Source organism: Macaca fascicularis, chromosome 7 (genome assembly GCF_037993035.2).
Source record: "Macaca fascicularis isolate 582-1 chromosome 7, T2T-MFA8v1.1".
In the NCBI taxonomy this organism is placed as follows: Eukaryota; Metazoa; Chordata; class Mammalia; order Primates; family Cercopithecidae; genus Macaca; species Macaca fascicularis.
Window position 1 is genome coordinate 138,291,888 of NC_088381.1, and position 14,741 is coordinate 138,306,628.

Sequence of the window (14,741 nt, forward strand, 5' to 3'; positions counted from 1 at the left end):
TTTTAAATGTATATGTATTAGGCCCTGGAAACTGGAAATACTTTCCTGGTCCCATTCATGAAAGGGCTCCACTTTGAAGTCAGTAATCTAATCAAGAAACGAACTAAGTATCTAACAAGATTAGTCTCCAAAATACAACTTTCTAGCACTTAGCTGGCTACTTTGAAACTCTATGTAAAATAAATTTACTTCTATAAAGGAAATCTCCATTTGTAAGGGCATCCCCCTATACCCAAGCAGCTAGAAATTTTTACAATGGGAAAGACACTGGCTTAAAGTTTACATAACAAACCTTACCTATGTTTAAAGATACTTTTCCTGGCAATCTTATCTTGATTGATTCTTTTTGTTTCAGCAAATAATGGTATATAGACATAAGTTCTGTGCCTCTGGGGGTATAAATTTTCACCTAAGAGTAATGTTTGCAATTTAGGGCTACCTAGTTAAACAGCTGTTTAGGGCAATGAATTAAGTAATCAAGGAAGTGGTAGCCTAAACAGGAAGAGATTATTTGCAAACTAGCAAATGAAGAATCTTAGAATGCCATAAGATCTGCTTCTGTCTCTGTGTCTGTATGTCTCTATGTTTATGCATCATGTGTACGTGATATTTCACTAACAAAATACATGAAAACATTCTAATGAATTTGTCAGAGGCATTTAAACCACAGCAACTCCATCTTGAATAGGGGGTAGGTAAAATAACGCTAAGACCTGCTGGGCTGCATTCCCAGTAAGTTAAGGGATTCTTAGTCACGGCGTGAAAAAGAAGGTTGGCACGAGATACAGGTCATAAAAACCTTGCTGATAAAACAGGTTGCTGTAAAGAAGCCAGCCAAAACCCACCAAAACCAAGATGGTGATGAGAGTGACCTCTGGTGGTCCTCACTGCTACACTCCCACCAGCGCCAAGACAGTTGACAAATGCCATGGCAATGTAGGAAATTACCCTATATGGTCTAAAAAGGGTAGGCATAAATAATCCACCCCTTGTTTAGCATATAATCAAGAAGTAGCCATAAAAATGGGCAACCAGCAGCCCTCGGGGCTGCTCTGCCTATGGATTAGCCATTCTTTTATTTGTTTACTTTCTTAATAAACTTGCTTTCATTTTATGGACTTGCCTCAAATTCTTTCTTGTGTGAGATCCAAGAACCCTCTCTTCGGGTCTGGATCAGGACCCCTTTCCAGTAACAAAATGGCTTTAAAAGTAATCTCTTAAATCAAGTATTTTATCAGAAATACAGAAAGTAACTCAAATGCCTTTTAGTTCACATTACTAAAGTAAGACTACTTTGTTGGTTTAATGAAAATAGCTGTAGCTTCTGATCAGCAAAATATGCATGTATGTAATGTCAGGGTTTCACAAGCTGTGGAAACTATTAACAAAGAAATAACTTGAGGCCAGGCATGGTAGCTAACATCCATAAGTCCAGGAGCTCAAGACCAGCCTGAGCAACATGGCAAGATCCTGTCTCTACAAAAATAAAAAACAAAAAATAAATTAGCAGGGCATGGTGGTGCACTGCTATAGGCCTGCAGTGAGTCATAACAGCACCACTCTACTCCAGCCTAGGTGACAGGGCAAGACCCTGTCTTAAAGACAAACACACAAAAATAAATAACTTGGGATGATGGCCAGCTTTGTTTAATGACCTTTTCAAGTCTAACTGTTAAGAATGAATAAATTAAATGAATGTAAATGGTATAAAAGTGTTTAAGCAAGTTTTTCATAATTTTAAGACTCTTTTTCAGAAACTTAAAATCATGTTATGCTAAATTAAATAACAGATAATTATAAAATGTCTGAGTCATTTATATGGCACAGAAAAGCTAAATATATTTAGATCTGTTAATAAACAGATTGAGAAGGTTATCTTTCTGGAAATTATGAAATGGTTCTATCTACAAATACTGGTATAAAACCGCTGAAAATTACCTTACTCCCTAGGTTCTTCACCGGAAAGTAGGGTTACTAAGAGTTAAAGTTATAGTTAATATATACAATTAAAATTACTGAATACAAGAGAAACAATTCTAAATACAGTGCATATGAAGAAAGTAAGATGTGAAGAAAGTTGACAATAGAGATAACTTTTCTTTACATGGTAACTTTGTGTGGACAACAGGAGGAGGAAAGAAATGTAAATTAAATGATAAGGAGGGCCAGGTAGAGTGGTTCACGCCTGTAATTCCAGCACTTTGGGAGGCTGAGGTGGGTGGACTGCTTGAGTACAAAGTTCAAGATCAACCTGGGCAACATGGCAAAACCCCATCTCTACAAAAAATACAAAAAATTATCTAGGTGTGGTGGTGTGTGCCGGTAGTCCCAGCTATTCAGGAGGCTAAAGTGAGAGGACCATCAAAGCCCGGGAGAATGAGGCTGCAGTAGGCTGTGATCACGCCACTACACTTCAAGTTGTGTGACAGGGTGAGACCCTGTCAGTCAAACAATCAATCAAATCAATCAATAAGAAAGAAGGAAATGTACATTTCTGTCTTAAGGAAGAATGCCAATATCAAAAAGTCAGCATAGGACAAAACTAAAGGTTTAAACAGATTGTAGGTTTACGGAAAAAAAAAAAGAATGAATGAATGATAATGGGGAAATAAATGTATAATAAATTTCCATCCTAAGGTAGAATGCCAATATCAAAGAGGAAGTATAGGACAAAACTGAAGGTTTGAACAGGTTGTATTAAGTTGGTGCAAAAGTAATGGCAAAAACCGCAATTACTTTTGTGCCAACCTAATAGAAGTTTTGTGGAACATGAATCGTATGAATTTTGTGAGTGATCAAGTTGGCTAAAATTAGAAGGGGATTATTTCACTTTTTAAAAAATTGAGCATCAAAATCAAAATTGAGCATTAATATCAAAAGCATACTGATGCAAGGCCAGAGTCAAAATAATGGGTTTTGGGGGCCACTGATCTGCTCTTTAATAGATTATAAAAGAGTTATGGGAATGTTGTGTGTTCACAGCTGATTGAGATTAAATGAATTTGTTTATTAAAGTTAGCTTTAGCATTAACAATATACTGATGCAAAGGTAGAATTTGGTTTTCTCTTTTAAACAATATTTTCATATACTAAGAGATAATAAAAGACTTGTTCACCTTTTGAGTAATCTACAAAAATGGAAAGAGAGAAAGATGTGTTGGTCTTGTGCTGTCTTTATTAGGTCTTTTGATTGTTTAGGAAACCAAGTCTCCTTTCTATTAAAGAATAAAGGTCTTTGCTTTCAATTATCACCTTGACTTAATTAATGACTATTATTTTATTGTGTCTTGTGATCTTGTTTTGATTAAGTGTTTTCAACCTGCATTATTTGACATGCTTTCCAAAACCAAATTTCAAATTCTAACATTAAGTCTTTTCCAAAAGGAACCCCTGGAAGGCCAACAGATATGTATTAGGCTTATATGTTAAAATCATATTGTTATAGTAGGTAGCCAGTCAGGCATAAGCAGGGCAGGAGGGGGCCTACCACCACACACACACACCAGGAACATCAGGTTACCTTTGCAGAATAACACACTCAACAACTACAGAATAAACTCTATATTTAAAATGCTTATGAAACTGCCTTTCAAAAAATTGTAACTGAGAAAATTATGATGGTGAAAGAGAGCTGACCTAACTGACTCCATCTTGCTTCTAATATCCAAATTGTCCTTGTTCATTCCTGGGCATAGGCCAAACTAACTTTGGGAGGAACTTAGCTTACAGTTTAACTTTGAAACAAAGATAACAGTCCTTCGCTGAAATAAACCCCCTTCTTGCTTGGGGACTATACTGCCATTGCAGGACTAACAAATTAGCCACAAGATTAGAAATTATGATTTAGGAGTCATGCAGCTGGAGGCTGCAAGATTCTGAACTTCCCCAAATTGCTCCAGGGAATAACATCACGATTGTGAAATCTAAGATCAGTGCTTGTGAAATTTTACAGACCCTGCACTCAATGGATCAGGCAGCACCACTTAGATCTATAAACTAGCTCATCTAGTCTTTGTAGTCCCCACCCAGGAAATGACACAGCACAAGAGGACAGCTTCAACTCCCTGTGATTTCATCTCTGACCTGACCAATCAGTACTCCCCACTTTCCGACCCTCCACCTGCCAAATTATCCTTTAAAACCCTGATCCCTGAGTTTTCAGGGAGACTGATAATAAAACTCCAGTCTCCTGTACAGCTAGCTCTGTGTGAATGAAACTCTTTCTCTATTGCAATTCCCCTGTCTTGATAAATTGGCTCCTCTAGGCAGCAAGCAAGAAGAACCCGTTGGGTGATTACACCTGCACTTCATTGAATCTGAATCATGCCTCAAAAAAGTTGAGATGAACCTGGTGATTATGTATAAAAATGCAAGCATTTTCAACATTTATTAATGACGCCTACTTATTAGGTTGGTGCAAAAGTAACTGTGGTTTTTGCTATTAAAAAATGGGAAAAACTGCAATTACTTCTGTACTGACTTAATATTAGTCAATAATAAAAGGCTAAAGTTTCTCAAAGCATCGATTTTGTATTAAGCAAAAAAAATTTGTTATAGTCTCCTCCTTACAGTAGACTTTTTCTACTATTTCCTAGGCAAATATGATAAAATGATTTTTAAAGAAATTCTAAGTATATCCCCAAGATGAAAATCAAAGTAAAAAAAAATGTAGAAGATGAAGTTTAAACTCAAAATCCCCATAATCTACTTTTCTAGCCATCTTTGGACATTCTCTACTTTGCATTATACAGTAAACAAAATTTAATATTTGCTATCACTTTTCACCATATCATCCTCACCCATCCCCACCCACAGCTACTGCTTATCTCCATGACTTTGGATGCCTTCTTCCCTTTGCCTGAAAACATGAAATTACTTGTTTAATTGTCTCATTACCCTATTGCAATATTCATTCCTAGAAGACAAGGTAATTAGTTTATATTCATTTTTGTACTTCCTGTGCCAATATAGTACCTAGTACATATACAAAGCCCAACTGGAGTCAATTGACTGTTATTGGAATTGAAAATTACACCTAGGTCAGGAATTTCTAACATTTCCAGTTATAGGGAAACCTCGCAAGGGTAAAAATGTTTCTGGGAGCTTCTAACAGGTTTGGTTTTCTTTGTTGTTGTTGTTTGTTTGTTTTGGAAAGGACTATTGCAGTAATAGGGTTTTTTAATAAACTAAGGCATAAAAGGAGGGAAAAATAGAAATAGAAGCCCCATATCCCTGAAATTACTGACACAGCTTACCCTACCCTTCCTAGATGACTCAACTCTTGCCCCATAAAGTCTAATCCCCACATAGTAGTACCCTTAAAGTACTTCAATGAATTAAATGAGTTGTTTTGTGGTAAAGTGCTTAAGACAGTACCTGGTACAGATTCGTCACTACAAATGTATTTATAAAACAAAAATTGGCTGGGCGCGGTGGCGCACACCTGTAATCCCAACATTTTGGGAGGCCAAGATGGGTGGATCACCTGAGATCAGGAGTTAGAGACCAGCCTGGCCAACATGATGAAACCCCATCTCTACTTAAAATACAGAAAAATCGGCCAGGCGTGGTGGCGAGCGCCTGTAATCCCAGCTACTTGGGAGGCTGAGGCAGAATTGCTTGAACCTGGGAGGCAGAGGTTGCAGTTAGCCGAGACCACGCCACTGCACTGCAGCCTGGGCAACAAGAACAAAACTCCATCTCAAAAGAAAAAAAAAAAAATCATTTAATCCTCACAACTCTATAAGTAGATTCTAATAATACTCTCATGTTATAGCTGAGGAAACTGGGGCAGATAGAAGTGAGGTGATTTGCACAAGGTCACACAGTTAGTGAGTGATAGAGTAAGGATCTGAACTCAAGCATTCTGGCATTTTTTCTTTTCTGAGACCGAGTCTCGCTGTGTCGCCCAGGCTGGAATGCAGTGGCACAATCTCAGCTAACTGCAACCTTCACCTCCTAGGTTCAAGCAATTCTCCTGCCTCAGCCTCCCAAGTAGCTAGGACTACAACAACCTCAAACTCCTGGGCTCAAGCAATTCTCCCACTTCAGCTTCCCAAGTAGTTAGGACTACAAGCATGCACCATCAAACACAGCTAATATTTTGTTTTGTTTTGTTTTTGTGGCAGAGGTGGGAGTCTCGCTATGTTGCCCAGGCTGGTCTTGAAATTCTGGCCTCAAGCAGTCATCCTCCTAGATCTCCCAAAGTGCTTGGATTACAGGCAAGAGCCACAGTACCTGGCTTGAACTGCAAAATTCTTAAAAACAGGGATCATTTTTTATTCTTTATTCTAGTGTCCATGATTCCTAATCATAGTGTAGGCACATAATAAATGCTAAATACATTTTTAAAAATAGTTTTACTTTACTTTTCAGTCTTCTGAAACCAGCAGTTCTGACCCTATCATCTAAGTATGTTTGGCTATTTTTCCCTCAATAAATAATTGTGTACTTATCACATGTAATCATTGACCACTTTTCTGCCTAGTCACATGGCTTCACAAAATGTTTCTGCAGTTGAACATCTATCAGCTTGCCTTTCTATTTTCCCAATGTAATTCCTAGATTTTTTACTGTAGTTTTTCTTAAGTATTGTTTTGAAAAGATCTTAATAGGATCTGAAAAGATCTTAATAAAGATCCTTGAAGTAATCTTTAGAGAATTATTCCATTTACCTGACTCTCTCCAAGAGGTGTTCCATCTACTCCTTCTCCTTGTTTCTGGTATCTTAGCCAGTTTCCTATCCCTCATAATACAATGTGCCCATCCTCATTCTCTCTCGAATTGTATTTAGTGAAGAACCATGTATACCAGTTTTTGAAAGCTGAAACAGATCACGTTACTGCTTCTCTTTATTTAAAACATCCCATTATGGCAGGCACAGTGGCTCATGCTTGGAATCCCAGCACTGTGGGAGGCTGAGGCGGAGGATCACTTGAGCCCAGGAGTCCAAGGCATGACTAGGCAACATAGTGAGATCTCATCTCTACAAATAATTAAAAAAAAAAAAAAAAAGTAATCAAGTGTGCTGGCGCATGTCTGTAGTCCCAGCTACTCAGGAAGCTGAGGCAAGAGGATCACCTGAGCCCAAGAGGTCGAGGCTGCAGTAAACTGTCATAGTGCCACTGCACTCCAGCCTGGGTGACAGAGTGAGACCCTGTCTCAAAAATAAATAAGTACGTCGGGTGTGGTGGCTCACACCTGTAATCCCAGCACTTTAGGAGGACAAGCGGGTGAATAACTTGAGCTCAGGAGTTTCAGACCAGCCTGGGCAACATCATGAAACCCTGTCTCTATGAAAAATACGGCTAATAAAAACATTAGGTGTGGTGATGCACGCCTGTAGTCCCAGCTACTTGAGGGGCTGAGACAGGAGGATCACTTGTACCCAAGAGGTCAAGGCTGCAGTGAGCCAAGATCGTGCCACTGCACTCCAGCCTGGGTGACAAAGTGAGACCCTGTGTCACAAATAAATAAATATAAAAACATTCCATTATATTATTCTTACATCTATCGGTTTGTTCAGTCATTTCATGAACATTTACTGACCACCGTGTGTCATGCACTAGACAAAGCATTAAAAAAACATTAAAGACACATGCATGTGTGTGTTCACTACAGCACTATCCACAATAGCAAAGACATGGAATCAACCTAAATGTCCATCAATGGTAGACTGGACAAAGAAAATGTGGTACATATACAACATGGAATACTTTGCAGCCATGAAAAAGAACAAGATTATGTCCTTTGCAGGAACATGGATGCAGCTGGAGGCCGTTATCCTTAGCAAACTAACAAAGGAAGAGAAAACCAAATACCACACATTCTCACGTATAAGTGGGAGCTAAATAATAAGAACACATAGACACATAGAGGGGAACAACAGACACTGTGGCCTACTTAGAGTGGAGATTGGGAGGAAAGAGAGAATCGGGAAAAATAACTAATGGGTACCAGCTTAATACCTGGTACAAATCTGTAGAACAAACCCACATGACACTGTTTACCTATATAACAAACCTATACATGTACCCCTGAACCTAAAATAAAAGTCAAATGAAAGAAAATAAAATATATGTTGTTTGAATCAGAAGAGCTCAAAGTGAAGTAGAAGGAGGAGACATAAGTGAGAAAGCAAACAGAAAAAAAAAAAAAAAGTTATTTATAGTGATTCAGAGCTTGGAATTTTAAGTCACACAGACCTGGATCCAAATCTGCACTTAAAAGAGTTGTATAATGCAGAAGTCAAGGTTTCCTCATTTCTGAAATGGGGATAATAACCATTTCATCTCTTCCTTTTTAGGAGGGGACAAGATAAAGTGCTTAGCTTGGCAATACATGGGAATATGTTACAGGCAATCTATAAATGATGTATAATATAGACAATAAGAGAACATTTATCCCGGGTAAAGACTGCTTCCTGGAGGAGGTAACTCTTGAACTGAGTCCTAATCAATGATTAGGAAGTAGAAAGAATCCAGATAGAACCTCAGAGAAAGGTTAAGTTTCCATACTAACACTAAAGACTCTCCATAATCTGATCTCCACCTACTCAGGTTACTACTCAGCTACCTCTTCTCTCTTGAATCTCCTAAAGGAAACTTCCCTTTTGTCCAGGCCAGTTTGCTCACTAACCTCAGAATATGCTCTGCTTATTTTCTTCTCTCTATTATTGTTTATGCCATACTCATGCCTGACTCTGGCCCTAGCCTAAAGCCTGCCCATTCCAGAAAACCCACAAGTTCCACCTTTTAATTGACCATTTTAATGGTTCTCAGCAGTGGCTGCATTCTTGAACTTTCCCAACACAGGGTCAGATTACCATGCTCCTTTCCACATTTCCTTTGCCCTCCCACTAACTACCTGCTCATCATTTTCCTTAACTATCTGCACCTTTGCAGTGAGATTTAATTTTTCATATGTGGACATCATATCTCTATTGAATTGTAAACTCTATGAAGGTGAGACTTCTTGTAAGCAAGATAAAATAGAGCAAGGATATAGCATTTAGTCTCACATCCATTTGATATGTGAAGAAAGGAACAGATTCAGAAAACTACTAGCAACAGTTTCAGTTAGCATAAAACCCAAAGCTTATGACAGGTCTACAAGGGCTTAAATGATAGAACTTAATGGGGCATCTTGATTTTTGTTACTTACCTTGATATGCCCTCAACTCTATCAAAAGCAAGCAATAAAAACTTTCCACTGTAGGTTGTGTTAGTCATTTAAGATGCCTCAAATGCTTCTGGGAGTAAGGCATGATATAATAAAATAAAGGTCAGGGGAAATGTTGGCAGTCAACTTCTTAAACATGGCTACTGCCGTGGAAAGTAGTATATGGTATAGCAGAATTAACACACCTGGGTTAAAATCCTTTGAAATTTACTAGCATTAGAAACTGGGCAAGTCCTTAACCTCTCTCAGGCAATTTCCCAGTCTAATAATGTGGATTAAATATTTACCACTCAGGGTTGCTGTGAAGATTAAATGAGTATGTATGTATGTATAGTATATATGCGGTATATATAATATATGTATATGTAGTAATTAGCACACTACCAGAAAGACAATACCTCCTTTAGCAGTCATTATTAAAACACTGCCATCAACCCATCATCTTTTCCAAAGCCTTTAAAGAAAGTAAGAAAATAAATATTCTCTTCCCTCTTTAAAGATGGCATATCAGGAGTAACTTGCTGAAACCCACTGGGGACTCGGACCTAAAAATAAGATTCCTAATCATAGCACTCAATGTACAGTAAGGTTGTCTTTATGGACAATCTCTTACCTGTTGCAGTGTAAAAAAAAACATATTAAGAGTCTGGTCATACTTTTTAGAGTAACTGAGTTTTAAGACTCATTAAGAGACTTTCAATTTGATAAAGAAAAAGTGAGAGCCTTAGACACTATAATCAAGCTATAGAAAAAAAAACAGCGATCCACAAAAGATAAAAGATAAACTGTTCAACCCTTGAAGACACTTGAGATTGTAGCCACTGCCTTTGAAATTCTTCAGCTCATACTATTAGTCCAAAACGGCAGGAATCAAATAACAAAACAAAACAAACAAAGCCCCAAATGGTAGGAGTCATAAAATAACATGTGGAATGAGCCAGAGAATTATGAACTCTTGGAGATGGAAGAGACCTCTGAAGTCATCTAGCCCAAGTCCCTCCTTACAGTCGAGAAAGCAGACAACAGGAGAGATTCCATGCTCTCAGGCTGGTGCAAAAGTAATTGCGGTTCTGCCATTGAAAGCAGTGGTACTTATGGTTGGGTGGGGTGGCTCACGCCTGTAATCCCAACACTTTGGGAGGCCAAGGTGGGTGGATCACTTGAGGTCAGGAGTAAAGACCAGCCTGGTCAACGTGGTGAAACCCTGTCTGTACCAAAAATACAAAAATTACCCGGGCGTGGTGGCAAATGCCTGTAATCCCAGCTACATGGGAGGCTGAGGCAGGAGAATTGCTTGAATCTGGGAGGCAGAGGTTGCAGTGAGCCAAGATCGTGCCACTGCACTCCACCCTGATGACAGAGCGAGACTGTGTCTCAAAAAAAAAAAAAAGAAAACAAAAGAAAGTAATTGTACTTTTGCACTAACCTAATACATGTCAAGCTTCTTTTGCCTCTTCACTATTGTCGTAATTTCCCCAAGATTTCATTACTTCCCTTGCAGTAAGCAGATCAGTCAGGAAAAGGTTCGACTGCCTTATAATATGGGCCCAAACACCAGAAATATCCACAATTCTTGTCCCTGACAGAACATAAATGGGCAATGGCACACATGTTCTTGGACCTGATTAAACCATCAGGTTCCAGGGTACACAGCTGTACAAAGAGTGGACAATGCTGTCTACAAAAGAAATGCACACTTAGAATTAGAGGATTTTCATATTTCTTCTATAGAAAGAAAGATCCTTATGGGACTACCAAAATTATGTGGAAGTTTCTAGTGGTGATTAGTTTCTAGTGATATTTTGTTTCTAGTGGTATTTTGAGACAGTCTCCTTCCTATTTATCTTCATGATCATACCAGGAAGAAAAGCTGAATTAGACTCTGAGAAGAAGAGTATCACATACTAGGAAACCAGTTCCGATAAGTGATTAACATGAAACATTTCCTTGTTAACTGAACCAACCAAATTTCAAATGACTGTTTTCACCCAAGTTCATTCCTAAACTTGAGGCTTTACTCTCCCAGTAAGTTCACTGACTTACATAATTAATACATGCAAATGCTTATGAAAATTTAGGAAGCCACTGAGTGAATAAATACATTCATTTGTAATAAATAAGTGATACAGAAATCAAACCATTTTTGGGTGAAATATACTAGCTAGATATAATTATTCCCTTTAATTAGTCCTTGAAGCTTGTCCTAATGCCAATGTTTTGAGAAAATACTAACACTAGGAAATTTATGACTGCAAATGCCAAAAAAAATGAAGTGAAATTATATTGAATTTTTAAAAGATTTCATGTTTAGAACAAGAGATAATATCAGGGTCCTGCTCTGCTTTAGACAGGAGATCTGAAAATACTGTGGATGCCCCAGCAAAAAGACTATGTCAAAGTACATTAAATTCTTAAGCAAAAGGCAAGAATCAAATCTCAAGCATCTGGAGAGGTAGTAAAATAACTGAAGATATGTAGGATAAAGAAGAAAGAGGCAAAACAGGAGCAGAACAACTAGAGCCTTTAAATAAATACCTGGACAGCAATCAGAAAAGGAACTAGCATTGTTTTAGTTGGTCCTAAGAGAACAAGTTACCAATGGATTAAAAGTACAAAAAAACAGACTTTGGTTTAAAAGTAACTCTCTGTTAGCTCAAAAGTCAATAAATATTAACAGTGCGTGAAGGATAAATTTACATAAAATAGCAAAAAAATGAATCCAAGAAACTTGGGCATACCAAATGAACCTTTGACAAAAGTTTAGGCGCACATAATCCATGACACTAATCCATTAAGATTAGTGATAGGCCAGGCATGGTGGCTCATGACTGTAATCCCAGCACTTTGGGAGGCCAAGGTAGGAGGACTGCCTGAGTCCAGGAGTTCAAGACCAGCCTGGGCAACAAAGCGAGACCTCGTCTCTAAAAAAAAATAATAATAATATTAATAATGATATTAGTGATGGGTTATATTACAATAAGTAAAACCAACTTCCAATTATTTATAATAGAAAGGAAGGCCAGGCACAGTGGCTCACACGTGTAATCCCAGGACTTTGGGAGGCAGAGGTGGGTGGATCATTTAAACTCTGGAGTTCGAGACCAGCCTGGGCAATGTAGTAAAACATTGTCTCTACCAAAAATACAAAAAAATTAGCCAGACCTGGCAGTGCACACCCATGGTACCAGTTACTCAGGAGGCTAAGGTGGGAGGATTGCTTGAGCCTAAGAGGGAGAGGCTGCAGTGGGCTGAGATCACGCCACTGCACTTCAGCCTGGGCAACAGAGTGAGACCCTGTCTCAAAAAAGAAAGGAAAAAGAAAGAAAGAAAAGAAAAAAAGACACAAAGTATGGATAATTCTGAAAGTTATATTTTATAAAGAATAATCTATCCATGATGATTAAGCTACTGCAGAACTGCAGTGAGAAAAGGTGATGGGCTGTCCTAGGTGGTGGCAAGGGAAAAAGGAGTGAAAGGATTTCAGGAACATTTCAGAGATGGAGCTCATAGTACCTGATGATTTATTAGAGACTCTTGGAATACAGTATTAGTAGGATCTACTGTGTCAGTTTAGCTATTTATCCATTAACAATAACAACAGTACCCCCTCTTTTCCTTTCTCCGCCATCGTGGTGTGTTCTTGCTTCCACTTCTCGCCATGTCTTCTCACAAGACTTTCAGGATTAAGCGATTCCTGGCCAAGAAACAAAAGCAAAATCGTCCCATTCCCCAGTGGATTCGGATGAAAACTGGAAATAAAATAAGGTACAACTCCAAAAGGAGACATTGGAGAAGAACCAAGCTGGGTCTATAAGGAATTGCACATGAGATGGCACATATATTTGTGCTGTCTGAAGGTCACGATCACATTACCATATCAAACTGAAAATGTCACCACTCTCTGGAGAGTTCGACGTATTTTCCTCTCTGAATCTATTATGAATGCATTGGTTGGCTGGGTTCAGTAATAAATATGTGAGGACTTTCATTCCAAAAAAAGAAAAAAAAACAATAACAACAGTAGGAAACACATACTGCTTACCATAGGTCAGGCAATATTGTAAACATTTTACATAGATTAACTCATTTCATTCTCACAACACTATGAAGTATATTTATAACCATCCCCATTTTAGAGATGATAACCTAAGGCTTACATCAGTTAGGTGAGCCAATAAGTATCAAAGAATCAGTAAGCGGTTAGATACAAGATTTGAACCCAGATACTGTAATTCCAAAGCTAAAGCTCTTAATCGATCAACTAAATAGCTGTAAAGGAAAATAAACAAAGTCGAAAGAAGGCAGAATGTAGTAATGTCAAGAGCCCAGTTTAATGAAGAGCCTCAGTGGGGTAAGAGGATAGCAGTTTGGCTGCTCAAAATCACATGAGGTGTTCATAAAAAAAACTTAAATAAATAAATAAATAAAATAAATCCGTACTGAATCCAAATCCCTGCAGATAGGAGATAAGAATTAACTTTTTTTCTTTTTTTTTTTTTTTTTTTTGAGACGGAGTCTTGCTCTGTGCCCCAGGCTGGAGTGCAGTGGCGCGATCTCGGCTCACTGCAAGCTCCGCCTCCCGGGTTCACGCCATTCTCCTGCCTCAGCCTCCCGAGTAGCTGGGACTACAGGCGCCCGCCACCTCGCCCGGCTAATTTTCTTGTATTTTTAGTAGAGACGGGGTTTCACCGTGTTAGCCAGGATGGTCTCAATCTCCTGACCTCGTGATCCGCCCGTCTCGGCCTCCCAAAGTGCTGGGATTACAGGCTTGAGCCACCGCGCCCGGCCTTTTTTTTTTTTTTTTTTTTTAAAGCCCTGGGAAATTTTGTGGCGGAACCAAGTTTGAGAACCTGTGTAATAAAAGATTTCTAAGGGCTCTTCCTGCTTTAACATTCTAGTTGGCACTGTAAATGAATTTCCCAGAAATCAAAGGAGCGAGGGAGGGATCCTAGCTGCAGGAAAACGGCTATGCATTCAGAGTCTACACCGCTTATGCTCCCATTTTACTAAACGGTCCCTCATAGCGTGAAGGATAGAACAGGCAACGGTAGGAAGGATGTGGTGTCCACGACAAGCAGGCTAAAAAAGCAGACTTTTAAAAAGACTTTTCTAGCACGATTTGCAGAAAGAACCCTTTCGTGACTATATATATTTGTGGTCATCCGACTGGATTTTGAGGTGGATTCCTCAGATCCGTATCTGGCTAATGATGGATTTCAACATATTTTCTCTAAGCACCCCAAAGCGTTGCACGAAACCTCTAGGTTGGGGCCTGCCCCGAGGCCAGGTGAATCCGGCTCAGCAGCAGAGATGTCTGCAATTACACCCTCTAATCCCCTACTATCAGATATGACCCGTTCCGCACATACCTGAGGGTCCTCTGGTAAGATTGATCTCTTCCTCAGCGACCAAATAAACCACTCTTCCGTTCATGATTTACAGCTCGTCTGGCTTCCTACTCGGGTCAGCTGGAGTTCCGCACAGGAGAAGGTGAATCAATCTCGGCGCTGCTGCCCACAGCACAGCACTTTCGGTTTCAGCAGCCTCGAGACCCGGAAAAG

General features: G+C 39.0%; 1 protein-coding gene across 4 annotated transcripts in view; it reads right to left on the reverse strand.

Moving 5' to 3' along the window:
• SYNJ2BP (synaptojanin 2 binding protein) overlaps positions 1 to 14,718 on the reverse strand; it is a 44,836-nt gene extending 30,118 nt beyond the window's left edge. For 2 of the 4 annotated variants that reach the window (XM_005561660.5, XM_065548966.2), the window contains exon 1: positions 14,550 to 14,718. In XM_005561660.5, coding sequence (XP_005561717.1) covers positions 14,550 to 14,613 — 64 coding nt within the window. In that variant the 5' untranslated portion in view covers positions 14,614 to 14,718. Of the gene's footprint in view, positions 1 to 12,784; positions 13,198 to 14,549 lie in introns of those variants that run through there. The other 2 variants (XM_073997644.1, XM_065548967.2) reach the window with 2 other exon arrangements.
• Between the last annotated feature and the right edge of the window lie 23 nt (positions 14,719 to 14,741).